A 26,812-nucleotide genomic window follows, 5' to 3' on the forward strand; every position below is an offset into this window, starting at 1 on the left:
AGGAACACACTCACCCTCCCAACACACCTCATCGCCACCACACTCTTCTTCTCTGCAAGGTCGGCGAGGCACGTCTGTGCTGGGCTCGCTGCTGGTCAGCAGGTCGCCAGAGATGGTAGGGAAGGCAGTGACGGGCGGGGCAGGGGTTAGGTCAGGGACAGGGGACGAAGGGACAGTAGACGAGTCAGTAGGAGATTCGCGTTCAACTGGAGGGGTTCCAGTAGAGGGGAACAACGTAGCTTCAGAAACCTCTGGAGAGGTACCAAAAGAGACAGGTGCTGGTGGCGTAGTACCTACTGTACCACTGCTGGTAGTGATGGACTCAGTGACGCTCAGGGGGGTGACCACCTCATCACCAGACACTGATACATCAGGAGCCAGTGGTCTGTCAGTGGCAGGGACCAGTGGTCTGTCAGTGGCAGGAACCAGTGGTATGTCAGTGGCAGAATAATCTGGGTGTATTGGTCTGTCAGTGGCAGGGATCAGTGGTTTGTCAGTGGCAGGAACCAGTGGTCTGTCAGTCGCAGGAACCAGTGGTCCGTCAGTGGCAGAGACCAGTGGTTTGTCAGTGGCAGGAACCAGTGGTCTGTCAGTGACAGGAATCAGTGGTCCGTCAGTGGCAGGGACCAGTGGTCTGTCAGTGGAAGGAACCAGTGGTTTGTCAGTGGCAGCATAGTCTGGGTGTATTGGTCCGACAGTGGCAGGGACAAGTGGTCTGTCAGTGGCAGGAACCAGTGGTTTGTCAGTGGCAGAATAATCTGGGTGTATTGGTCTGTCAGTGGCAGGGATCAGTGGTTTGTCAGTGGCAGGAACCAGTGGTCTGTCAGTCGCAGGAACCAGTGGTCCGTCAGTGGCAGGGACCAGTGGTTTGTCAGTGGCAGGAACCAATGGTCTGTCAGTGACAGGAATCAGTGGTCCGTCAGTGGCAGGGACCAGTGGTCTGTCAGTGGCAGGAACCAGTGGTCTGTCTGTTGCAGGAACCGGTGGTCTGTCAGTGGCAGGAACCAGTGGTCTGTCAGCGACAGGAACCAGTGGTCTGTCAGTGACAGGAACCAGTGGTCTGTCTGTTGCAGGAACCGGTGATCTGTCAGTGGCAGGAACCAGTGGTCTGTCAGTGGCAGGAACCAGTGGTCTGTCAGTGACAGTATAGTCTGGGAGTACTGGTCTGTCAGTGGCAGGAACCAGGGGTCTGTCTGTTGCAGGAACCGGTGGTCTGTCAGTGGCAGGGACCAGTGGTCTGTCAGTGGCAGGAATCAGTGGTCTGTCAGTGGCAGGAATCAGTGGTCTGTCAGTGGCAGGAACCAGTGGTCTGTCAGTGAGAGGAACCAGAGGTCTGTCAGTGGCAGGAAAAAGTGGTCTGTCAGTGGCAGGAACCAGTGGTCTATCAGTGGCAGGAACCAGTGGTCTGTCAGAGGCAGGAACCAGTGGTCTGTCAGTGGCGGTATAGTCTGGGAGTATTGGTCTGTCAGTGGCAGGAACCAGTGGACTGTCAGTGGCAGGAACCAGTGGTCCGTCAGAGGCAGGAACCAGTGGTCCGTCAGTGGCAGGAACCAGTGGTCTGTCAGTGGCAGGAACCAGTGGTCTGTCAGTGGAAGGAACTAATGGTCTGTCAGTGGCAGGAACCAGTGGACTGTCCGTGGCAGGAACCAGTGGTCCGTCAGTGACAGGAACCAGTGGTCCGTCAGTGGCAGGAACCAGTGGTCTATCAGTGGCAGGAACCAGTGGTCTATCAGTGGCAGGGACCAGTGGTCTGTCAGTGGCAGGGACCAGTGGTCTGTCAGTGGCAGGGACCAGTGGTCTGTCAGTGGCAGAATAATCTGGGTGTATTGGTCTGTCAGTGGCAGGGATCAGTGGTTTGTCAGCGGCAGGAACCAGTGGTCTGTCAGTCGCAGGAACCAGTGGTCCGTCAGTGGCAGGGACCAGTGGTTTGTCAGTGGCAGGAACCAGTGGTCTGTCGGTGACAGGAATCAGTGGTCCGTCAGTGGCAGGGACCAGTGGTCTGTCAGTGGCAGGAACCAGTGGTCTGTCTGTTGCAGGAACCGGTGGTCTGTCAGTGGCAGGAACCAGTGGTCTGTCAGTGACAGGAACCAGTGGTCTGTCAGTGACAGGGGCCAGTGGTCTGTCTGTTGCAGGAACCGGTGATCTGTCAGTGGCAGGAACCAGTGGTCTGTCAGTGGCAGGAACCAGTGGTCTGTCAGTGACAGTATAGTCTGGGAGTGGCAGGAACCAGGGGTGTACTGGTCTGTCAGTGGCAGGAACCAGGGGTCTGTCTGTTGCAGGAACCGGTGGTCTGTCAGTGGCAGGAACCAGTGGTCTGTCAGTGACAGGAACCAGTGGTCTGTCAGTGACAGGGGCCAATGGTCTGTCTGTTGCAGGAACCGGTGATCTGTCAGTGGCAGGAACCAGTGGTCTGTCAGTGGCTGGTCTGTCAGTGACAGTATAGTCTGGGAGTACTGGTCTGTCAGTGGCAGGAACCAGTGTCTGTTGCAGGAACCGGTGTCTGTCAGTGGCAGGGACCAGTGGTCTGTCAGTGGCCAGTGGTCTGTCAGTGGCAGGAACCAGTGGTCTGTCAGTGATAGTCTGGTCTGTCAGTGGCAGGTGGCAGGAACCAGTGGTCTATCAGTGGCTGTGGCCTCAGTGGCAGAGAATCAGTGGCAGGAACCAGGGGTCTGTCTGTTGCAGGGTCTGTCAGTGTGGTCTGTCAGTGGCAGGAACCAGTGGTCTGTCAGTGTCAGGTCTGTCAGGAACTGTCAGTGGCAGGAACCAGTGGTCTGTCAGTGGCAGGAACCCTATCAGTGGCAGAACCAGTCTGTCAGTGGCAGGAACCAGTGGTCTGTCAGTGAGAGGAACCAGAGGTCTGTCAGTGGCAGGAAAAAGTGGTCTGTCAGTGGCAGGAACTAGTGGCCTATCAGTGGCAGAAACCAGTGGTCTGTCAGAGGCAGGAACCAGTGGTCTGTCAGTGGCGGTATAGTCTGGGAGTATTGGTCTGTCAGTGGCAGGAACCAGTGGACTGTCAGTGGCAGGAATCAGTGGTCCGTCAGAGGCAGGAACCAGTGGTCCGTCAGTGGCAGGAACCAGTGGTCTGTCAGTGGCAGGAACCAGTGGTCTGTCAGTGGAAGGAACCAGTGGTCTGTCAGTGGCAGTATAGTCTGGGAGTATTGGTCTGTCAGTGGCAGGAACCAGTGGACTGTCCGTGGCAGGAACCAGTGGTCCGTCAGTGGCAGGAACCAGTGGTCCGTCAGTGGAAGGAACCAGTGGTCTATCAGTGGCAGGAACCAGTGGTCTATCAGTGGCAGGGACCAGTGGTCTGTCAGTGGCAGGGACCAGTGGTCTGTCAGTGGCAGGGACCTGTGGTCTGTCAGTGGCAGAATAATCTGGGTGTATTGGTCTGTCAGTGGCAGGGATCAGTGGTTTGTCAGTGGCAGGAACCAGTGGTCTGTCAGTGACAGGAATCAGTGGTCCCTGAGTGGCAGGGACCAGTGGTTTGTCAGTGGCAGCATAGTCTGGGTGTATTGGTCTGTCAGTGACAGGAAACAGTGGTCTGTCTGTTGCAGGAACCGGTGCTCTGTCAGTGGCAGGAACCAGTGGCCTGTCAGTGGCAGGAACCAGTGGTATGTGAGTGACAGTATAGTCTGGGAGTACTGGTCTGTCAGTATCAGGAACCAGGGGTCTGTCTGTTGCAGGAACAGGTGGTCTGTCAGTGGCAGGAACCAGTGGTCTGTCAGTGGTAGGGACCAGTGGTCTGTCAGTGGCAGGAACCAGTGGTCTGTCGGTGACAGGAACCAGAGGTCTGTCAGTGGCAGGAAAAAGTGGTCTGTCAGTGGCAGGAACCAGTGGTCTATCAGTGGCAGGAACCAGTGGTCTGTCAGAGGCAGGAACCAGAGGTCTGTCAGTGGCAGTATAGTCTGGGAATATTGGTCCGTCAGTGGCAGGAATCAGTGGTTCGTCAGTGGCAGGAACCAGTGGTTCGTCAGTGGCAGGAACCAGTGGTCTGTCAGTGGCAGGAACCAGTGGTCTGTCAGTGGCAGGAACCAGTGGTCTGTCAGTGGCAGGAACCAGTGGTCTGCCAGTGGCAGGGAAAAGTGGTCCGTCAGTGGCAGGGACCAGTGGTCTGTCAGTGGCAGGAACCGGTGGTCTGTCAGTGACAGGAATCAGTGGTCCGTCAGTGGCAGGGACCAGTGGTCTGTCAGTGGCAGGAACCAGTGGTTTGTCAGTGGCAGCATAGTCTGGGTGCATTGGTCCGACAGTGTCAGGGACCAGTGGTCTGTCAGTGGCAGCATAGTCTGGGTATATTGGTCTGTCAGTGACAGGAACCAGTGGTTTGTCAGTGGCAGCATAGTCTGGGGGTATTGGTCTGCCAGTGACAGGAACCAGTGGTCTGTCTGTGGCAGGAAACAGTGGTCTGTCAGTGACAGGAATAAATGGTCTGTCAGTGACAGAAACCAGTGGTCTGTCAGTGACAGGAACCAGTGGTCTGTCTGTAGCAGGAACCAGTGGTCTGTCTGTGGCAGGAACAAGTGGTCTGTCAGTGACAGAAACAAGCGGTTTGTCAGTGGCAGGAACAAGTGATTTGTCAGTGACAGTATAGTCGGGGTGTATTGGTCTGTCAGTGGCAGGACCCAATGGTTTGTCAGTGGCAGGAACCAGTGGTTTGTCAGTGGCAGGAACCAGTGGTTTGTCAGTGGCAGGAACCAGTGGTCTGTCAGTGGCAGGAACCAGTGGTCTATCAGTGTGTGGAATCAGTGGTTTGTCAGTGGCAGGAATCAGTGGTTTGTCAGTGACAGGAACCAATGGTCTGTCAGTGAGGGGAATCAATGGTTTGTCAGTTGCAGGCGGATGGTCTGACACTGTTTTTTCTGAAGTGGGGAAGATGATTGGATGGCCTGTTGGCGTCTCTGATGGGTATGGTGTTGATGTAGTGGGTTTGACGTATCCAGGTATCAGTGGGTACTCAGTGGGTGGAGTTACACCGGTAGGATAGACAGTGGGTGTTGTCACCATAGTCTTGTCTACTTCCATGTCTACCAGTGGTAGGGTTGGCAAAGGTGTCAAAGTGGGTACTGAAGTATCTGTCTCTCTCTCCCCTTCCACAGTGGGCAGCGTTGGTCGAACATCAGTAACTGCAGAAGTGGCAGAAGGTGTTGCTTCACTTTCTCTTATAGTAGGAGGAGTAGGCAGACCTTCGTCAGTAGTGGGTGGTGGCGTGTCCCCAGGTAAGGTGCTTGGAGTACTTGCTGATGGGTAGTGGGTTGTAGGTGTTAGTGGTTTGTCAGTGACAGGAACCAGTGGTCTGTCAGTGACAGGAACCAGCGGTCTGTCAGTGACAGGAACCAGCGGTCTGTCAGTGGCAATAACCAGTGGTTTGTCAGTGGCAGGAACAAGTGGTCTGCCAGTGACAGGAACCAGTGGTTTGTCAGTGGCAGGGACCAGTGGTTTGTCAGTCTCAGGATAATCTGGGTGTATTGGTCTGTCAGTGGCAGGAACCAGTGGTTTGTCAGTGGCAGGGACCAGTGGTCTGTCAGTGGCAGGAACCAGTGGTCTGTCTGTGGCAGGAACCAGTGGTCTGTCAGCGACAGGAACCAGTGGTCTGTCAGTGACAGGAACCAGTGGTCTGTCTGTTGCAGGAACCGGTGATCTGTCAGTGGCAGGAACCAGTGGTCTGTCAGTGGCAGGAACCAGTGGTCTGTCAGTGACAGTATAGTCTGGGAGTACTGGTCTGTCAGTGGCAGGAACCAGGGGTCTGTCTGTTGCAGGAACCGGTGGTCTGTCAGTGGCAGGGACCAGTGGTCTGTCAGTGGCAGGAATCAGTGGTCTGTCAGTGGCAGGAATCAGTGGTCTGTCAGTGGCAGGAACCAGTGGTCTGTCAGTGAGAGGAACCAGAGGTCTGTCAGTGGCAGGAAAAAGTGGTCTGTCAGTGGCAGGAACCAGTGGTCTATCAGTGGCAGGAACCAGTGGTCTGTCAGAGGCAGGAACCAGTGGTCTGTCAGTGGCGGTATAGTCTGGGAGTATTGGTCTGTCAGTGGCAGGAACCAGTGGACTGTCAGTGGCAGGAACCAGTGGTCCGTCAGAGGCAGGAACCAGTGGTCCGTCAGTGGCAGGAACCAGTGGTCTGTCAGTGGCAGGAACCAGTGGTCTGTCAGTGGAAGGAACTAATGGTCTGTCAGTGGCAGGAACCAGTGGACTGTCCGTGGCAGGAACCAGTGGTCCGTCAGTGACAGGAACCAGTGGTCCGTCAGTGGCAGGAACCAGTGGTCTATCAGTGGCAGGAACCAGTGGTCTATCAGTGGCAGGGACCAGTGGTCTGTCAGTGGCAGGGACCAGTGGTCTGTCAGTGGCAGGGACCAGTGGTCTGTCAGTGGCAGAATAATCTGGGTGTATTGGTCTGTCAGTGGCAGGGATCAGTGGTTTGTCAGCGGCAGGAACCAGTGGTCTGTCAGTCGCAGGAACCAGTGGTCCGTCAGTGGCAGGGACCAGTGGTTTGTCAGTGGCAGGAACCAGTGGTCTGTCGGTGACAGGAATCAGTGGTCCGTCAGTGGCAGGGACCAGTGGTCTGTCAGTGGCAGGAACCAGTGGTCTGTCTGTTGCAGGAACCGGTGGTCTGTCAGTGGCAGGAACCAGTGGTCTGTCAGTGACAGGAACCAGTGGTCTGTCAGTGACAGGGGCCAGTGGTCTGTCTGTTGCAGGAACCGGTGATCTGTCAGTGGCAGGAACCAGTGGTCTGTCAGTGGCAGGAACCAGTGGTCTGTCAGTGACAGTATAGTCTGGGAGTACTGGTCTGTCAGTGGCAGGAACCAGGGGTCTGTCTGTTGCAGGAACCGGTGGTCTGTCAGTGGCAGGGACCAGTGGTCTGTCAGTGGCAGGAACCAGTGGTCTGTCAGTGGCAGGAACCAGTGGTCTGTCAGTGAGAGGAACCAGAGGTCTGTCAGTGGCAGGAAAAAGTGGTCTGTCAGTGGCAGGAACTAGTGGCCTATCAGTGGCAGAAACCAGTGGTCTGTCAGAGGCAGGAACCAGTGGTCTGTCAGTGGCGGTATAGTCTGGGAGTATTGGTCTGTCAGTGGCAGGAACCAGTGGACTGTCAGTGGCAGGAATCAGTGGTCCGTCAGAGGCAGGAACCAGTGGTCCGTCAGTGGCAGGAACCAGTGGTCTGTCAGTGGCAGGAACCAGTGGTCTGTCAGTGGAAGGAACCAGTGGTCTGTCAGTGGCAGTATAGTCTGGGAGTATTGGTCTGTCAGTGGCAGGAACCAGTGGACTGTCCGTGGCAGGAACCAGTGGTCCGTCAGTGGCAGGAACCAGTGGTCCGTCAGTGGAAGGAACCAGTGGTCTATCAGTGGCAGGAACCAGTGGTCTATCAGTGGCAGGGACCAGTGGTCTGTCAGTGGCAGGGACCTGTGGTCTGTCAGTGGCAGAATAATCTGGGTGTATTGGTCTGTCAGTGGCAGGGATCAGTGGTTTGTCAGTGGCAGGAACCAGTGGTCTGTCAGTGACAGGAATCAGTGGTCCCTGAGTGGCAGGGACCAGTGGTCTGTCAGTGGCAGGAACCAGTGGTTTGTCAGTGGCAGCATAGTCTGGGTGTATTGGTCTGTCAGTGACAGGAAACAGTGGCCTGTCTGTTGCAGGAACCGGTGCTCTGTCAGTGGCAGGTACCAGTGGCCTGTCAGTGGCAGGAACCAGTGGTATGTGAGTGACAGTATAGTCTGGGAGTACTGGTCTGTCAGTATCAGGAACCAGGGGTCTGTCTGTTGCAGGAACAGGTGGTCTGTCAGTGGCAGGAACCAGTGGTCTGTCAGTGGTAGGGACCAGTGGTCTGTCAGTGGCAGGAACCAGTGGTCTGTCGGTGACAGGAACCAGAGGTCTGTCAGTGGCAGGAAAAAGTGGTCTGTCAGTGGCAGGAACCAGTGGTCTATCAGTGGCAGGAACCAGTGGTCTGTCAGAGGCAGGAACCAGAGGTCTGTCAGTGGCAGTATAGTCTGGGAATATTGGTCCGTCAGTGGCAGGAACCAGTGGTTCGTCAGTGGCAGGAACCAGTGGTTCGTCAGTGGCAGGAACCAGTGGTCTGTCAGTGGCAGGAACCAGTGGTCTGTCAGTGGCAGGAACCAGTGGTCTGTCAGTGGCAGGAACCAGTGGTCTGCCAGTGGCAGGGAAAAGTGGTCCGTCAGTGGCAGGGACCAGTGGTCTGTCAGTGGCAGGAACCGGTGGTCTGTCAGTGACAGGAATCAGTGGTCCGTCAGTGGCAGGGACCAGTGGTCTGTCAGTGGCAGGAACCAGTGGTTTGTCAGTGGCAGCATAGTCTGGGTGCATTGGTCCGACAGTGGCAGGGACCAGTGGTCTGTCAGTGGCAGCATAGTCTGGGTATATTGGTCTGTCAGTGACAGGAACCAGTGGTTTGTCAGTGGCAGCATAGTCTGGGGGTATTGGTCTGCCAGTGACAGGAACCAGTGGTCTGTCTGTGGCAGGAAACAGTGGTCTGTCAGTGACAGGAATAAATGGTCTGTCAGTGACAGAAACCAGTGGTCTGTCAGTGACAGGAACCAGTGGTCTGTCTGTAGCAGGAACCAGTGGTCTGTCTGTGGCAGGAACAAGTGGTCTGTCAGTGACAGAAACAAGCGGTTTGTCAGTGGCAGGAACAAGTGGTTTGTCAGTGACAGTATAGTCGGGGTGTATTGGTCTGTCAGTGGCAGGACCCAATGGTTTGTCAGTGGCAGGAACCAGTGGTTTGTCAGTGGCAGGAACCAGTGGTTTGTCAGTGGCGGGAACCAGTGGTCTGTCAGTGGCAGGAACCAGTGGTCTATCAGTGTGTGGAATCAGTGGTTTGTCAGTGGCAGGAATCAGTGGTTTGTCAGTGACAGGAACCAATGGTCTGTCAGTGAGGGGAATCAATGGTTTGTCAGTTGCAGGCGGATGGTCTGATACTGTTTTTTCTGAAGTGGGGAAGATGATTGGATGGCCTGTTGGCGTCTCTGATGGGTATGGTGTTGATGTAGTGGGTTTGACGTATCCAGGTATCAGTGGGTACTCAGTGGGTGGAGTTACACCGGGAGGATAGACAGTGGGTGTTGTCACCATGGTCTTGTCTACTTCCATGTCTACCAGTGGTAGGGTTGGCAAAGGTGTCAAAGTGGGTACTGAAGTATCTGTCTCTCTCTCCCCTTCCACAGTGGGCAGCGTTGGTCGAACATCAGTAACTGCAGAAGTGGCAGAAGGTGTTGCTTCACTTTCTCTTATAGTAGGAGGAGTAGGCAGACCTTCGTCAGTAGTGGGTGGTGGCGTGTCCCCAGGTAAGGTGCTTGGAGTACTTGCTGATGGGTAGTGGGTTGTAGGTGTTAGTGGTTTGTCAGTGACAGGAACCAGTGGTCTGTCAGTGACAGGAACAAGTGGTCTGCCAGTGACAGGAACCAGTGGTTTGTCAGTGGCAGGGACCAGTGGTCCCTCAGTGACAGTATAGTCTGGGTGTATTGGCCTGCCAGTGGCAGGAACCAGCGGTCTGTCAGTGGCAGTATAGTTTAGGTGTATTGGTATGTCAGTGGCAGGGACCAGTGGACTGTCAGTGGCAGGAACCAGTGGTCTTTCAGTGGCAGGAACCAGTGGTTGGTCAGTGGCAGGGACCAGTGGTTTATCAGTGACAGTATACTCTGGGTGTATTGGTCTGTCAGTGGAAGGAACGAGTGGTTTGTCAGTGGCAGGAACCAGTGGTTTGTCAGTGACAGTATAGTCTGGGAGTATTGGTCTGTCAGGAGCAGGAACCAGTGGTTTGTCAGTGGCAGGGACCAGTGGTCTGTCAGTGAGAGGATAGTCTGGGTGCATTGGTCTGTCAGTGGCAGGAACCAGTGGTCTGTCAGTGGCAGGAACCAGTGGTCTGTCAGTGGTAGGAACCAGTGGTCTATCAGTGTGTGGAACCAGTGGTTTGTCAGTGGCAGGAATCAGTGGTTTGTCAGTGACAGGAACCAATGGTCTGTCAGTGAGGGGAATCAATGGTTTGTCAGTTGCAGGTGGATGGTCTGACACTGTTTTTTCTGAAGTGGGGAAGATCATTGGATGGTCTGTTGGCGTTTCTGATGGGTATGGTGATGTAGTGGGTTTGACGTATCCAGGTATCAGTGGGTACTCAGTGGGTGGAGTTACACCGGGAGGATAGACAGTGGGTGTTGTCACCATGGTCTTGTCTACTTCCATGTCTACCAGTGGTAGGGTTGGCAAAGGTGTCAAAGTGGGTACTGAAGTATCTGTCTCTCTCTCCCCTTCCACAGTGGGCAGCGTTGGTCGAACATCAGTAACTGCAGAAGTGGCAGAAGGTGTTGCTTCACTTTCTCTTATAGTAGGAGGAGTAGGCAGACCTTCGTCAGTAGTGGGTGGTGGCGTGTCCCCAGGTAAGGTGCTTGGAGTACTTGCTGATGGGTAGTGGGTTGTAGGATATGGATAGTGGGTGGGTGGGAATGGGTATTGGATGGTGGATGAGGGTGGTTCTTCTGTATAGGTGATCTCCGGCGTTGAGGGTGGCTTCGGGTGACTGGGTGGCGTGGCGGTGGGTGGGTGTGCGGGTGGTGTGGTGGGCGGCGCCGTGGGGGAAGCGGTGGTGATGTAAGCTTCACCATCTGGTTGGGTTAGTGTGGTGGCTGTAGCAGGTGTGGTGGTGTTGGTGGTAGTTGTGGTTAATGCTGTAAGAGAAATGTGACAATGGTTGTGTAAGTATGCCAGCCAGTAGCATATAAAGTTCCCGGGAGCAGCATACTGTGGCACTGCACCTCACACAGCATACCCTCATCACCATGCACTATAGGCCTTGTTCTTCATGAGAGGCGCCAGCCTATGCCAGCTGCATTTCGGGGGAGACACATAGGCTTATTTTTGCAATAGCACGAATTTCATAGCCCCGTCTGAACTTGAAGACAGTGAGACACACTCCACATTATATTTTAAACTCTGAGACCTCTACAGTTATTATATTCAATTATTTAATATTTCTCATTTTTATTTGAAATAAATGGATGATTAAAAATTATTCATTTTCCATTAATAATCAAGACGTGATAAACAATATTGGAAATTGGTTACTGGGAGGATACAGGCGTGAAAATCATTATCTAGTTCTCTAGGTGCCATAAAACCACTGTTGTTTAAGCAGTGGTGAGAGAACTGCATAGCACTCACCCAAGAAGGATGCTGCTCTTCTGCAAGGGTATCTTACCACTACAACAACGTTATCTTACCACTGAAACTCAGTGCTCGGGTGCAACTTGAGAACACACCAAGTGTTCTGCAAGTGTCTTGGAGGGAAGTACCGAGGTGTGAGGTGCAGGCCACCGCCTCACTTGTGCTCTGGAGTTCCTAAGTCAGCCTCTGACTACTATCAGCTGCAGTCTCACTTGTGGTCTAACGCTACCAATTATGGTCTGGCATCATCAGCTGATGCTATTAGTCGTGGTCTAGCACCATCAGTCGTGGTCAGACATTACCAATTAGCGGGTTAATGGTGTCGTCATGACCTGGCAGAGGTACGGTAGACTTGTCTTACTCTCAATATTAGTAGTTGTGGTCGCCTCGACGCTTACCTCACAGTTCTGTCCTGTATCTAGTCTGTGTCTATGGTGCTGACCTATCTCTGTCTCTCAGCTGAGTTTGTCTCTGGCGATAACCGAGTCTATGGACATCAATAATTGATACTTGAGCCAATGTAACGTAAGTCTGCAAGGGTTACGTCTGTAAAAATCTGTTGCTTATAGCTGACATGTCTGTAATTCCTATGCTAGCCATGTCTGTGACTCTTCGTTTATGTCTGTACGGGAGACTGGTGCTGCATGTCTGTGAACTATCTATGGTTAACAAGGGTGTCTTCTGCGTCTGTTAAGTATACCGAGTGTGTCTGTGAAGTCTATCAGTGGAGTCTGTTGTGCTCAACCAGCAGCATACTAGACACCCTTCTGATTTACCCAACTGCTGAAAGTTAAGCTGAGTGCAATTAGCATGTATTATCAGGTTAAATTTATATTTGATTAAGTGTGCGTTAAGGTTTTAAGTAAAAAAATATCCATATATATATATATATATATATATATATATATATATATATATATATATATATATATATATATATATATATATATATATATAATTATATATGGGAGGTGAAGTTGGTCATTTCAGAACAAAGAAAACGACATGAGGTTAGACATTAGGAGAGAAAACGGGATGAGAAGTTGACGCAATAGAGAAAACGGGACAAGGTTAGTGTTGAGGGGAGGCTTGTGGTACAGCCACTGGGGAGGGGAAAGCAGACCACAGTCACAAGCAGACCACAGTCACAAGCAGACCACACACATGCTCATACATCAGGTTTATCGCTGCACACCGAGCGAAACTCTCGGAGTGGCCGAAGCTTTTATACATCGCCATAAATACAGATACGTGGGGGCAAAACAGCGTGTGTCGTGGGCAAAACTGACACACTCTTACAGAAAGCGACGCAAGAATCGTACTTACAACCTACTTATATTTTAAGCACTTACACAAACTACTTACGTTTATTCGATGGTTTTTATAGTTAATGTGTGAATATCATTAAAAACACATCCAACCTCTGGTAACAATCCACTATGGTTCAAAGTCCCCAGAGAAAGGGGGTAGAACAATGAACCATGTTGGTAAAGAACGTCGAGGAGGGATGTGAGAGGTGAGGCAGCAGCAGCGGTTTTCTAAAAGCAACTATATCAGTAGAAAGAGAGAGAGAGAGGCAGGCATCGGTTAGACAGTTAAGTAAGCTCGGGATCAACACAAACAGGCGTATTATATACTGGTATTTAGTAAGAGCTTTCTCCATCAGAGGGATCACGTGGCTGCCTGGCATACGATGCCAACAGGTATGTCTCTGCTGCCAGACGAATGATAATTATCAAGAGATAGGAGTTAGGTTCCTGGGAGTGATGTGAACAATGAAACACCTGGGGTTAGGTTCCTGGGAGTGATGTGAACATTGGAACACCTGGGGTTAGGTTCCTGGGAGTGATGTGAACATTGGAACAAATGGGGTTAGGTTCCTGGGAGTGATGTGAACATTGGAACACCTGGGGTTAGGTTCCTGGGAGTGATGTGAACATTGGAACACCTGGGGTTAGGTTCCTGGGAGTGATGTGAACATTGGAACAAATGGGGTTAGGTTCCTGGAAGTGATGTGAACATTGGAACAAATGAGGTTAGGTTCCTGGGACTGATGTGAACAATGAAACACCAGAAGTTAGGTTCCTGGGAGTGATGTGAACAATGAAACACCGGAAGTTAGGTTCCTGGGAGTGATGTGAACAATGAAACACCGGAAGTTAGGTTCCTGGGAGTGATGTGAACAATGAAACACCAGAAGTTAGGTTCCTGGGAGTGATGTGAACAATGAAACACCGGAAGTTAGGTTCCTGGGAGTGAACAATGAAACACCAGAAGTTAGGTTCCTGGGAGTGAACAATGAAACACCAGAAGTTAGGTTCCTGGGAGTGAACAATGAAACACCAAAAGTTAGGTTCCTGGGAGTGATGTGAACAATGAAACACCGGAAGTTAGGTTCCTGGGAGTGATGTGAACAATGAAACACCAAAAGTTAGGTTCCTGGGAGTGATGTGAACAATGAAACACCAAAAGTTAGGTTCCTGGGAGTGAACAATGAAACACCAAAAGTTAGGTTCCTGGGAGTGATGTGAACAATGAAACACCGGAAGTTAGGTTCCTGGGAGTGATGTGAACAATGAAACACCGGAAGTTAGGTTCCTGGGAGTGATGTGAACAATGAAACACCGGAAGTTAGGTTCCTGGAAGTTAGGTTCCTGGGAGTGATGTGAACAATGAAACACCGGAAGTTAAGTTAGGTTCCTGGGAGTGATGTGAACAATGAAACACCGGAAGTTAGGTTCCTGGGAGTGATGTGAACAATGAAACACCGGAAGTTAGGTTCCTGGGAGTGATGTGAACAATGAAACACCAGAAGTTAGGTTCCTGGGAGTGATGTGAACAATGAAACACCGGAAGTTAGGTTCCTGGGAGTGATGTGAACAATGAAACACCAGAAGTTAGGTTCCTGGGAGTGATGTGAACAATGAAACACCGGAAGTTAGGTTCCTGGGAGTGATGTGAACAATGAAACACCAGAAGTTAGGTTCCTGGGAGTGATGTGAACAATGAAACACCGGAAGTTAGGTTCCTGGGAGTGATGTGAACAATGAAACACCATTAGGTTCCTGGAAGTGATGTGAACAATGAAACACCGGAAGTTAGGTTCCTGGAGTGATATGAACAATGAAACACCAGAAGTTAGGTTCCTGGGAGTGATGTGAACAATGAAACACCGGAAGTTAGGTTCCTGGGAATGTGAACAATGAAACACCAGAAGTTAGGTTCCTGGGTGAGTGAACAATGAAACACCGGAAGTTAGGTTCCTGGAAGTGATATGAACAATGAAACACCAGAAGTTAGGTTCCTGGGAGTGATGTGAACAATGAAACACCGGAAGTTAGGTTCCTGGGAGTGATGTGAACAATGAAACACCAGAAGTTAGGTTCCTGGGAGTGATGTGAACAATGAAACACCAGAAGTTAGGTTCCTGGGAGTGATGTGAACAATGAAACACCGGAAGTTAGGTTCCTGGGAGTGATGTGAACAATGAAACACCAGAAGTTAGGTTCCTGGGAGTGATGTGAACAATGAAACACCAGAAGTTAGGTTCCTGGGAGTGATGTGAACAATGAAACACCAGAAGTTAGGTTCCTGGAAGTGATGTGAACAATGAAACACCAGAAGTTAGGTTCCTGGGAGTGATGTGAACAATGAAACACCAGAAGTTAGGTTCCTGGGAGTGATGTGAACAATGAAACACCAGAAGTTAGGTTCCTGGGAGTGATGTGAACAATGAAACACCGGAAGTTAGGTTCCTGGGAGTGATGTGAACAATGAAACACCAGAAGTTAGGTTCCTGGGAGTGATGTGAACAATGAAACACCAGAAGTTAGGTTCCTGGGAGTGATGTGAACAATGAAACACCGGAAGTTAGGTTCCTGGGAGTGATGTGAACAATGAAACACCAGAAGTTAGGTTCCTGGGAGTGATGTGAACAATGAAACACCAAAAGTTAGGTTCCTGGGAGTGAACAATGAAACACCGGAAGTTAGGTTCCTGGGAGTGATGTGAACAATGAAACACCAAAAGTTAGGTTCCTGGGAGTGAACAATGAAACACCGGAAGTTAGGTTCCTGGGAGTGATGTGAACAATGAAACACCGGAAGTTAGGTTCCTGGGAGTGATGTGAACAATGAAACACCAAAAGTTAGGTTCCTGGGAGTGAACAATGAAACACCGGAAGTTAGGTTCCTGGGAGTGATGTGAACAATGAAACACCAAAAGTTAGGTTCCTGGGAGTGAACAATGAAACACCGGAAGTTAGGTTCCTGGGAGTGATGTGAACAATGAAACACCGGAAGTTAGGTTCCTGGGAGTGATGTGAACAATGAAACACCGGAAGTTAGGTTCCTGGGAGTGATGTGAACAATGAAACACCGGAAGTTAGGTTCCTGGAAGTGATGTGAACAATGAAACACCAGAAGTTAGGTTCCTGGGAGTGATGTGAACAATGAAACACCGGAAGTTAGGTTCCTGGAAGTGATATGAACAATGAAACACCAGAAGTTAGGTTCCTGGGAGTGATGTGAACAATGAAACACCGGAAGTTAGGTTCCTGGGAGTGATGTGAACAATGAAACACCGGAAGTTAGGTTCCTGGGAGTGATGTGAACAATGAAACACCGGAAGTTAGGTTCCTGGGAGTGATGTGAACAATGAAACACCAGAAGTTAGGTTCCTGGGAAGTGATGTGAACAATGAAACACTGGAAGTTAGGTTCCTGGAAGTTAGGTTCCTGGGAGTGATGTGAACAATGAAACACCAGAAGTTAGGTTCCTGGGAGTGATGTGAAATGAAACACCATGGAAGTTAGGTTCCTGGGAGTGATGTGAACAATGAAACACCGGAAGTTAGGTTCCTGGGAGTGATGAACAATGAAACACCGGAAGTTAGGTTCCTGGGAATGTGAACAATGAAACACCAGAAGTTAGGTTCCTGGGAGTGATGTGAACAATGAAACACCAAGTTAGGTTCCTGGAAGTGATATGAACAATGAAACACCCGAAGTTAGGTTCCTGGGAGTGATGTGAACAATGAAACAATAGAAGTTAGGTTCCTGGGAGTGATGTGAACAATGAAACACCAAGTTAGGTTCCTGGGAGTGATGTGAACAATGAAACACTGGAAGTTAGGTTCCTGGGAGTGATGTGAACAATGAAACACCGGAAGTTAGGTTCCTGGGAGTGATGTGAGGTTCCTGGGTGATGTGAACAATGAAACACCGGAAGTTAGGTTCCTGGAAGTGATATGAACAATGAAACACCAGAAGTTAGGTTCCTGGGAGTGATGTGAACAATGAAACACCGGAAGTTAGGTTCCTGGGAGTGATGTGAACAATGAAACACCAGAAGTTAGGTTCCTGGAAGTGATGTGAACAATGAAACACCAGAAGTTAGGTTCCTGGGAGTGATGTGAACAATGAAACACCAGAAGTTAGGTTCCTGGGAGTGATGTGAACAATGAAACACCAGAAGTTAGGTTCCTGGGAGTGATGTGAACAATGAAACACCAGAAGTTAGGTTCCTGGGAGTGATGTGAACAATGAAACACCAGAAGTTAGGTTCCTGGGAGTGATGTGAACAATGAAACACCAGAAGTTAGGTTCCTGGGAGTGATGTGAACAATGAAACACCAGAAGTTAGGTTCCTGGGAGTGATGTGAACAATGAAACACCAGAAGTTAGGTTCCTGGGAGTGATGTGAACAATGAAACACCAGAAGTTAGGTTCCTGGGAGTGATGTGAACAATGAAACACCAGAAGTTAGGTTCCTGGGAGTGAACAATGAAACACCAGAAGTTAGGTTCCTGGGAGTGATGTGAACAATGAAACACCAGAAGTTAGGTTCCTGGGAGTGATGTGAACAATGAAACACCAGAAGTTAGGTTCCTGGGAGTGATGTGAACAATGAAACACCAGAAGTTAGGTTCCTGGGAGTGATGTGAACAATGAAACACCAGAAGTTAGGTTCCTGGGAGTGATGTGAACAATGAAACACCAGAAGTTAGGTTCCTGGGAGTGATGTGAACAATGAAACACCAGAAGTTAGGTTCCTGGGAGTGATGTGAACAATGAAACACCAGAAGTTAGGTTCCTGGGAGTGATGTGAACAATGAAACACCAGAAGTTAGGTTCCTGGGAGTGATGTGAACAATGAAACACCAGAAGTTAGGTTCCTGGGAGTGATGTGAACAATGAAACACCAGAAGTTAGGTTCCTGGGAGTGATGTGAACAATGAAACACCAGAAGTTAGAAAACACCAGAAGTTAGGTTCCTGGGAGTGATGTGAACAATGAAACACCAGAAGTTAGGTTCCTGGGAGTGATGTGAACAATGAAACACCAGAAGTTAGGTTCCTGGGAGTGATGTGAACAATGAAACACCAGAAGTTAGGTTCCTGGGAGTGATGTGAACAATGAAACACCAGAAGTTAGGTTCCTGGGAGTGATGTGAACAATGAAACACCGGAAGTTAGGTTCCTGGGAGTGATGTGAACAAAACACCAGAAGTTAGGTTCCTGGGAAAACAATGAAACACCGGAAGTTAGGTTCCTGGGAGTGATGTGAACAATGAAACACCGGAAGTTAGGTTCCTGGGAGTGATGTGAACAATGAAACACCGGAAGTTAGGTTCCTGGGAGTGAACATTGAAACACCAGAAGTTAGGTTCCTGGGAGTGATGTGAACAATGAAACACCAGAAGTTAGGTTCCTGGGAGTGATGTGAACAATGAAACACCAGAAGTTAGGTTCCTGGGAGTGATGTGAACAATGAAACACCAGAAGTTAGGTTCCTGGGAGTGATGTGAACAATGAAACACCAGAAGTTAGGTTCCTGGGAGTGATGTGAACAATGAAACACCAGAAGTTAGGTTCCTGGGAGTGATGTGAACAATGAAACACCAGAAGTTAGGTTCCTGGGAGTGATGTGAACAATGAAACACCGGAAGTTAGGTTCCTGGGAGTGATGTGAACAATGAAACACCAGAAGTTAGGTTCCTGGGAGTGATGTGAACAATGAAACACCAGAAGTTAGGTTCCTGGGAGTGATGTGAACACTGACGTTAAGTCTTCAGTGAATATGCTGTATAAACAAACAGAAATTATGAATTAAAGATGACAGTGATTATGATTCACTTGATTTATAAACGAGATAGATTATGACACTGGAGTGTACACAGTACTACTGTACTACTGTACGTGTCACCATGAACCAGCTGTACATCAGTGCTCAGAATATGAAGTAACTTGTAGTGCTGACTATGTTCACGTGATGAATTATGTTGAAGATGATTGCAGATCATCAGTTTCGTTAAACTAGGTTCGTCCAGCAGCAGATGACGCCAGCAAACTCTGGCGTCAGTACCATGTTAATGACGCAACACTGACGTCTCATCATGGTAGTGACGTCAGTGATAACCAGTGATGGGTAGACAGTAATTTAACATGGTACAGTGGCTGTCATGTGGCAGACACACTGTGAGCACTGTCGCACACACAGTGTGCACCCCCACACAGTGTGCACTGTTATACACTACATGCACCCTCACACATTCACAGCTGTCCAGACAAAAACAGTGATATTCTTCTGAAAAAACATAAATGTGGGTCTGAGGGGCTTGGCACACCTGCATGGGCACCTCTTAGCATGCCCAGATGGGCACCTCTTAGCATGCCCAGATGGGCACCTCTTAGCATGCCCACATGGGCGCCTCTCAGAACGCCTGGGGAGACACTTCTCAGGAAGCCTGTGAGGACATCTGTCAAGGTGCCCATGAGGACATCTCTCAGGATGCCCATGAGGACATCTCTCAGGACACCCTGGAGAGCAGCGTTCACTTTAGGAACGCCATGCATTCATTAAGCAATAACAAGCAAGAATATAAACGCAAGAAGCTGTTACACTGGCATGGTGTCACAAGCCACTCCACACGTCACAAGCCACATCACTAACCCCACAGAGGTTAAACATAACACAGGCTCTGCATCCTCACTTGTCACCTTTGATGTGATGACCCGTTAGAATGCTTGATAATGCAGAATAACAATGGTGCAGAGGCTGTGTTGGAGCAGAGGTGAGTGATGGTGGATGTTGACTAGTGTGTTGGTGTGTGACGTCACGTTGCATGGTGGATACTTACCAATAGTGATGTTGATGGTGTTAGTGTTGTGGGTCATGCTGCAGCAGTCAAGCCTGGAGCGTCATGCACCTCATCCCTGCTTGCTGGTAGTAGCAGTTACCTCCAGCCTCCACTCTTGCATACACGGTGGATGGGGAAGCCTTCACTAACCTACGTATTATGTTAAAGCGGGAGCCAGCCTTCAGAGCTCCCCAGGTGGGATGCTCGGGGTTATCTTAACATTGTTAGTATCATCACAGGCAAGTTAACCAGCAGCCCGACCCTCATGCCACAGGACGGCAAGTAGCAGGAAGCGGGGATGAAGGAGGATAAAAATGGAGAGGGCTAGGAGGAGGAGGATGATGCCGACACAAGGTCTCGACACATGTCAAGAAGCATTTGTAGGAATGTCTTCTCTCAGTGCAGAGATAACTTCTGCAGCAGACTGTCTCCCATACTCAGCAGGGAGCAGACAGTTTGTCTTCTTCCATGCTCAGCAGAGAGCAGACAGACTGCTCCCATACTCAGCAGGGAGCAGACAGACTTCTTATACACTTGAGAGAGAGACACACATCAACAACCCGCTCAAGACATCGTGTCAGCACTACAGGTCATGACGGGTGACCTTACGACATGACAGATCCCCTGGCATCGTAGCACCTCCCTGGTCAGGGGACGGGGGGAGGGAAGGCGTAAGATGAAGCAGGGAATGAGTAGGTAGTGAGAGATGAGGTACGAGGCAGAAAGTGAGGTGAGACAAGGTAGAGAGGGAACATACCTGGGCGACACACAAGATCATGATCATCACAGTACTCGTCTCCCTGGCAGGGCGGGTCACAGCTCACTACTTCAGAGAGTTCTGTGGGCAAGAATGTATGTGTTAGTTGCCACTCTCCTGCTGTGTCTCTACATCCTACAACCCATGATCTTATGGGTCATACAGCTGTATAGGCCCTACCATACCCACAACCCATGAATATAATGCTTAAGAAAATATTATTTGGCTTATAATTAACTCGTATATTTGATATTAATTAGTATAAACACATCAGTCCCACAAAATCACAATAGTTACAAATTAATAACAGTAAGTTTGTGCAAGAAAGATAAACAACTGAAGACGAGTGACAGCACAAGACAAGAAGAATGTAACAGGTGAAGTGTGAACCACTTACAAGTTGGAACAGTGGAACAGCAGAAACAGCAACAGCAGCAGCAACAGCAGCAGCAACAAGCACACGTGTGGAAGATCACAGTTATGTGAGAACAATATAACAGGTCACTAGCACAAGGAGACTCGTTCTACAGAACCTCCATCAGTCTCAGTAGCTCATGGAGAACACATCGTTGTTAGTTATAGACAGTAATATATACAAGAACATGGCTATATACACACAATAACTACGGGGGAGTTGAATAATAGCTCCAGGCCTTTCGTGTTGCAATCAACACATCATCGGGAGCTTGCAATGCTGCAGACAAGAGGAGGATGTGCAAGCAAATACAAACAGGGGAAACGCTCTTACAAGGGCACTTTCCCTGATCGTATTTGCTTGCACATCCTCCTCTTGTCTGCAACATTGCAAGCTCCTGATGATGTGTTGATTGCAACACGAAAGGCCTAGAGCTATCATTCAACTCCCCCCTTGGTTGTTTAGCATCCTGTATCACAGGATAAGTATGTTAAAGATAGACACCCAACATGTTAATGTTAATTATCAGAAAATGACCCGTCATATTGACGGATTCGTCATGTTGACGGATCCGTCATGTTGACGGATGCGTCATGCTGACGGATGCGTCATGCTGACGGATTCATCATGTTGACGGATGCGTCATGTTGACGGATGCGTCATGTTGACGGATGCGTCATGCTGACGGATTCGTCATGCTGACGGATTCATCATGTTGACGGATGCGTCATGTTGACGGATTCATCATGTTGACGGATGCGTCATGTTGACGGATCCGTCATGTTGACGAATGCGTCATGCTGACGGATTCGTCATGCTGACGGATTCATCATGTTGACAGATGCGTCATGTTGACGGATGCGTCATGTTGACGGATTCATCATGTTGACGGATGCGTCATGTTGACGGATTCATCATGTTGACGGATGCGTCATGTTGACGGATGCGTCATGTTGACGGATCATTCAGGAACTTGACAGATGTTAACAAGACTTGAAACTTAACAAAATAATCAACTTTCACACACAGGAATAAAAGTATTGGTTTTGAAAATAATAATGAATAAATGAGAGGGAAATAAATAAAAGAGAATGCAAAATAATGTATAGAGAAAGTAATGTAGATAACAGTAAATTAACAGACAGTGTAGCACAGATAACACAGACGGAGTAACACAGTGTAGAACAGACAGGATAACACAGACAGGGTTGTGTGACAGCAGACACGGGCAGTGTGACAGACAGCAGACACGGGCAGTGTGACAGACAGCAGACACGGGCAGTGTGACAGACAGCAGACACGGGCAGTGTGACAGACAGCAGACACGGGCAGTGTGACAGACACAAACACAGAGGCTGAAAGAACATTCATAATCTGACAGCCATGTTAAATAAGACACACACACACATACACATACGCACATACACACACACACACATCCAGAGCTAAGGGGAATGTCCTATGAGGAAAGATTAAGGGAAATCGGCCTGACCACACTGGAGGACAGGAGGGTCAGGGGAGACATGATAACGACATATAAAATACTGCGTGGAATAGACAAGGTGGACAAAGACAGGATGTTCCAGGGAGGGGACACAGAAACAAGAGGCCACAATTGGAAGTTGAAGACACAAATGAGTCAGAGAGATAGTAGGAAGTATTTCTTCAGTCATAGAGTTGTAAGGCAGTGGAATAGCCTAGAAAATGACGTAGTGGAGGCAGGAACCATACACAGTTTTAAGACGAGGTTTGATAAAGCTCATGGAGCGGGGAGAGAGAGGGCCTAGTAGCAACCGGTGAAGAGGCGGGGCCAGGAGCTAGGACTCGACCCCTGCAACCACAAATAGGTGAGTACAAATAGGTGAGTACACACACACACATATACACACATACACACACACACACACATATACACACATACACACACACACACACACACACACACACACACACACACACACACATACACACACATACACACACATACACACACACACATACACACATACACACACATACACACACACACACACACACACACTACTGGAGGGAGCCATGTTGAGAGCACAACATGTATACATAGAAGGCCACATAACACGGAAGTACACACGCAGAGGACGTCACAAGTACACACGCAGAGGACGTCACAAGGATACATGCAGGAGATGACCTAAGTGACACAGGGAAGGCGGTGGCAGACGACACACACGGAAGGAAGGATACATGCAGGGGATGACCAGGATGACACAGAGGGTGGTGTGTACTCACGTGGCTTGCAGGTACACCCGTCGCAGGCAAACCCGTCGTCACAGTCATCAGAGTCGTGGCAGGTACACTCTGAGATAACCATAACAAAGATTAACACCATGTGCTATCTTAACACCATGTGGTGTGTTAACACTATGTGCTATGTTAACATTGTGTTAACACCATGTGCTATCTTAACAATGTGATATGTTAACACTATGTGATATGTTAACAATGTGGTATGTTAACACTATGTGGTATGCTAACAATGTGGTATGTTAACACTATGTGGTATGTTAACAATGTGGTATGTTAACACTATGTGGTATGTTAACAATGTGGTATGTTAACACTATGTGGTATGTTAACAATGTGGTATGTTAACACTATGTGGTATGTTAACAATGTGGTATGTTAACACTATGTGGTATGTTAACAATGTGGTATGTTAACACTATGTGCTATGTTAACAATGTGGTATGTTAACACTATGTGGTATGTTAACAATGTGGTATATTAACACTATGTGGCATGTTAACAATGTGGTATATTAACATTGTGTTAACACCATGTGCTATGTTAACACCATGTGCTATGTTAACACTATGTGGTATGTTAACACTATGTGGTATGTTAACACCATGTGGTATGCTAACACCATGTGGTATGTTAACACCATGTGCTATGTTAACACCATGTGCTATGTTAACACCATGTGCTATGTTAACACCATGTGGTATGTTAACACTATGTGGTATGTTAACACCATGTGCTATGTTAACACCATGTGCTATGTTAACACCATGTGGTATGTTAACACCATGTGCTATGTTAACACCATGTGCTATGTTAACACCATGTGGTATGTTAACACCATGTGGTATGTTAACACCATGTGGTATGTTAACACCATGTGGTATGTTAACACCATGTGCTATGTTAACACCATGTGCTGTGTTAACACCATGTGCTATGTTAACACCATGCGCTATGTTAACCCCATGTGTTAACACTATGTGCTATGTTAACACCATGTGCTATGTTAACACCATGCGCTATGTTAACACTATGTGCTATGTTAACACCATGTGCTATGTTAACACCATGTGGTATGTTAACACCATGTGTTAACACTATGTGGTATGTTAACACCATGTGTTAACACTATGTGCTATGTTAACACCATGTGTTAACACTATGTGCTATGTTAACACCATGTGTTAACACTATGTGCTATGTTAACACCATGTGTTAACACTTTACTATGTTAACACCATGTGTTAACACTATGTGCTATGTTAACACCATGTGTTAACACTATGTGCTATGTTAACACCATGTGTTAACACTATGTGCTATGTTAACACCATGTGTTAACACTATGTGCTATGTTAACACCATGTGTTAACACTATGTACTATGTTAACACCATGTGTTAACACTATGTGCTATGTTAACACCATGTGTTAACACTATGTGCTATGTTAACACCACTAAGACATTCCCCCCCCACACACACACAAACACACACATTAACGGTCTTAAATTCTAAGTGTAACCACTGGTCTAAAATACTTAATACTGTCTACACTTTTAATTAGATCAGAGTGTAGACAAGCAGTGTGACAGGTTATATATACTCTGGTCTACCTCATCTACCACTACCATACTCTACTTCCCATAACTCACGTCAGACCTACATTTCACACGACCTGTATACCTGGTATACCTGGTATACATTCTCCCTTGTATTGGACCTACAGGCACCGAGAGTCAGCCAGGCGCTACATCAATCATAAGTGAATATATGGTCTACTCTAGTTAGACAGCAGGCTAGACCAGCTAGACAGTCTTGGCCAGACCACAACCCAATAGGGTTATCAAACCCTATTCATTGAGTACCACTAAAAATAGTGCTCCTCCCTTCTTATGTTCTTATACACCTACATACACCTACAGTGCCTACACCCACTTACACTTGGCTAACTTCTAGGATACTTACAGGTGTAAAGCTTTACTCACTAGAGGTTAGGATGGTGAGCCATGCGGCTAGTACGAGAGCAGCAGCAACAGCAGCAACACTAGTAGCAATACTCTGCACGTGCTCAACTCAACATGTTAGTAAGACAGTGATAACAAGTTTGCGTCGCATGTCTGTTGTGGGTTCAGTCCAACACAAGTCCCTATACTCCATGAAGGATCACAGTCCAGTCCAACACAAGTCCTAAACTCATAAAATATCACAGTCCAGCACACGTCCCTGTACTCCATGATGGACAACACTCTCACTTGGATCCTCACACATCATGCAGGATCCTCACACATCATGCAGGATCCTCACACATCATGCAGGATCCTCACACATCATGCAGGATCCTCACACATCATGCAGGATCCTCACACATCATGGCAGGATCCTCATAATGCAGGATTCTCACACATGCAGGATCCTCACATATCATGGCAGGATTCCGCAATGTATTTACACTCCTCCCAAAGATCTTTCTAGCAGCTTGGGATCTCAGACATGCCCTGGGAGAGAGGGAGTCTGAGGAGCAACTGGACGCAGGTACACCCAAGCTAATCATTTCGAGGGACTGAGACAGTGGGAGAGGTACATTAAGTGTCCCCTGAGAGTTACCTGAGGAGGGTAGGAGGGAGCACCTTTTCCTGGGGTCGCCGGTGTATCCTGGGGGACAGGTGCAGCTGGGGAGATGACCGACGGCACGACAGTCAGCGTCGAGGCCACAGGCGTCCGTCATGAGGCAAGGGTTCATGCAGTGACCGGAGAGGCAGGCGTGGTCAGGCAGGCAGTCAGCGTCCCGGACACAAGCTGGGTCTGCCAGGCACAAACTCCCTCAGACCACAGCCCACAGACCGGGGGCTACCCAGCGTCTAGCTAATGGCAGCCCATGTCTCATGCTAGTTCTTATGTCACTGTCTGTCTGTTTCTGTCATTATTAATGCAGTGTCTTAATCCTCTGTCTCATTGGCAAGCAGTCCTTAAAGAACTTATTTACTGTTTAAGGAGGGATCTGACTGTGTTGTGTGTGTGTGTGTGTGTGTGTGTGTGTGTGTGTGTACTCGCCTAATTGTGGTTGCAGGGGTCGAGACTCAGCTCCTGGCCCCTGTGTGTGTGTGTGTGTGTGTGTGTGTGTGTGTGTGTGTGTGTGTGTGTGTGTGTGTATACTCACCCATTTGAACTCACATGTTTGTGGTTGCAGGGGGTTGAGTCACAGCTCCTGGCCCCACCTCTTTACTGTGTGAATGAGGAAGGTAACAGCATGGTGCACAGGTGTAACATCCTCCTGACTAATAGTTTCTGAAGGATATTACTGAGTGGCACATCTCAGCAGTGCATCTGAGTGGCCTGTTTGGCAGTGTAATCTGACTGGTACACTCCACTATCTACATTTCAATATCATACCAGTCTGGGTGATTGTTGGTAACTAGTTATACTCTTATATCTTTGAATTGTTAGATGTGAGCGTAGGAAAGTACCCTGGGTGTAGCGAAGGGTGGTGAGGTGTGGGTGTAGTGGTATGGGTGTAGTGATGTGGGTGTGAGTGTAGTGATGTGAGTGTGGGTGTAGTGATGTGAGTGTGGGTGTAGTGATGTGAGTGTGGCTGTAGTGATGTGAGTGTGGCTGTAGTGATGTGAGTGTGGCTGTAGTGATGTGAGTGTGGCTGTAGTGATGTGAGTGTGGCTGTAGTGATGTGAGTGTGGCTGTAGTGATGTGAGTGTGGCTGTAGTGATGTGAGTGTGGCTGTAGTGATGTGGGTGTGGGTGTAGTGATGTGAGTGTGGCTGTAGTGATGTGGGTATGGGTGTAGTGATGTGGGTGTGAGTGTAGTGATGTGGGTATGGGTGTAGTGATGTGAGTGTGGGTGTAGTGATGTGAGTGTGGCTGTAGTGATGTGAGTGTGGCTGTAGTGATGTGAGTGTGGCTGTAGTGATGTGAGTGTGGCTGTAGTGATGTGAGTGTGGCTGTAGTGATGTGAGTGTGGCTGTAGTGATGTGAGTGTGGCTGTAGTGATGTGAGTGTGGCTGTAGTGATGTGGGTGTGGGTGTAGTGATGTGAGTGTGGCTGTAGTGATGTGGGTGTGGG

At 48.9% G+C, this 26,812-nt stretch overlaps 1 protein-coding gene and 1 long non-coding RNA gene across 3 annotated transcripts in view; one reads left to right on the forward strand and one right to left on the reverse strand.

Annotated features, from left to right (window-relative positions):
• Positions 1-26,812, reverse strand: part of dpy (dumpy) — a 386,475-nt gene that overhangs the window by 147,034 nt on the left and 212,629 nt on the right. For both annotated transcript variants that reach the window (XM_070093949.1, XM_070093948.1), the window contains exons 33-35: positions 25,347-25,544; positions 22,727-22,795; positions 20,044-20,124 (exon numbers count right to left, since the gene is read on the reverse strand). In XM_070093949.1, the coding sequence (XP_069950050.1) occupies positions 20,044-20,124; positions 22,727-22,795; positions 25,347-25,544 (348 nt within the window). The remainder of the gene's footprint in view (positions 1-20,043; positions 20,125-22,726; positions 22,796-25,346; positions 25,545-26,812) is intronic.
• LOC138853954 (uncharacterized) overlaps positions 9,155-26,812 on the forward strand; it is a 113,311-nt gene continuing 95,653 nt past the window's right edge. The window contains exons 1-2 of the long non-coding RNA XR_011393137.1: positions 9,155-9,275; positions 10,245-10,364. This is a non-coding gene — a long non-coding RNA (uncharacterized lncRNA). The remainder of the gene's footprint in view (positions 9,276-10,244; positions 10,365-26,812) is intronic.

The sequence above is a fragment of the Cherax quadricarinatus genome, chromosome 44 (genome assembly GCF_038502225.1).
Source record: "Cherax quadricarinatus isolate ZL_2023a chromosome 44, ASM3850222v1, whole genome shotgun sequence".
NCBI classification, from domain to species: domain Eukaryota; kingdom Metazoa; phylum Arthropoda; class Malacostraca; order Decapoda; family Parastacidae; genus Cherax; species Cherax quadricarinatus.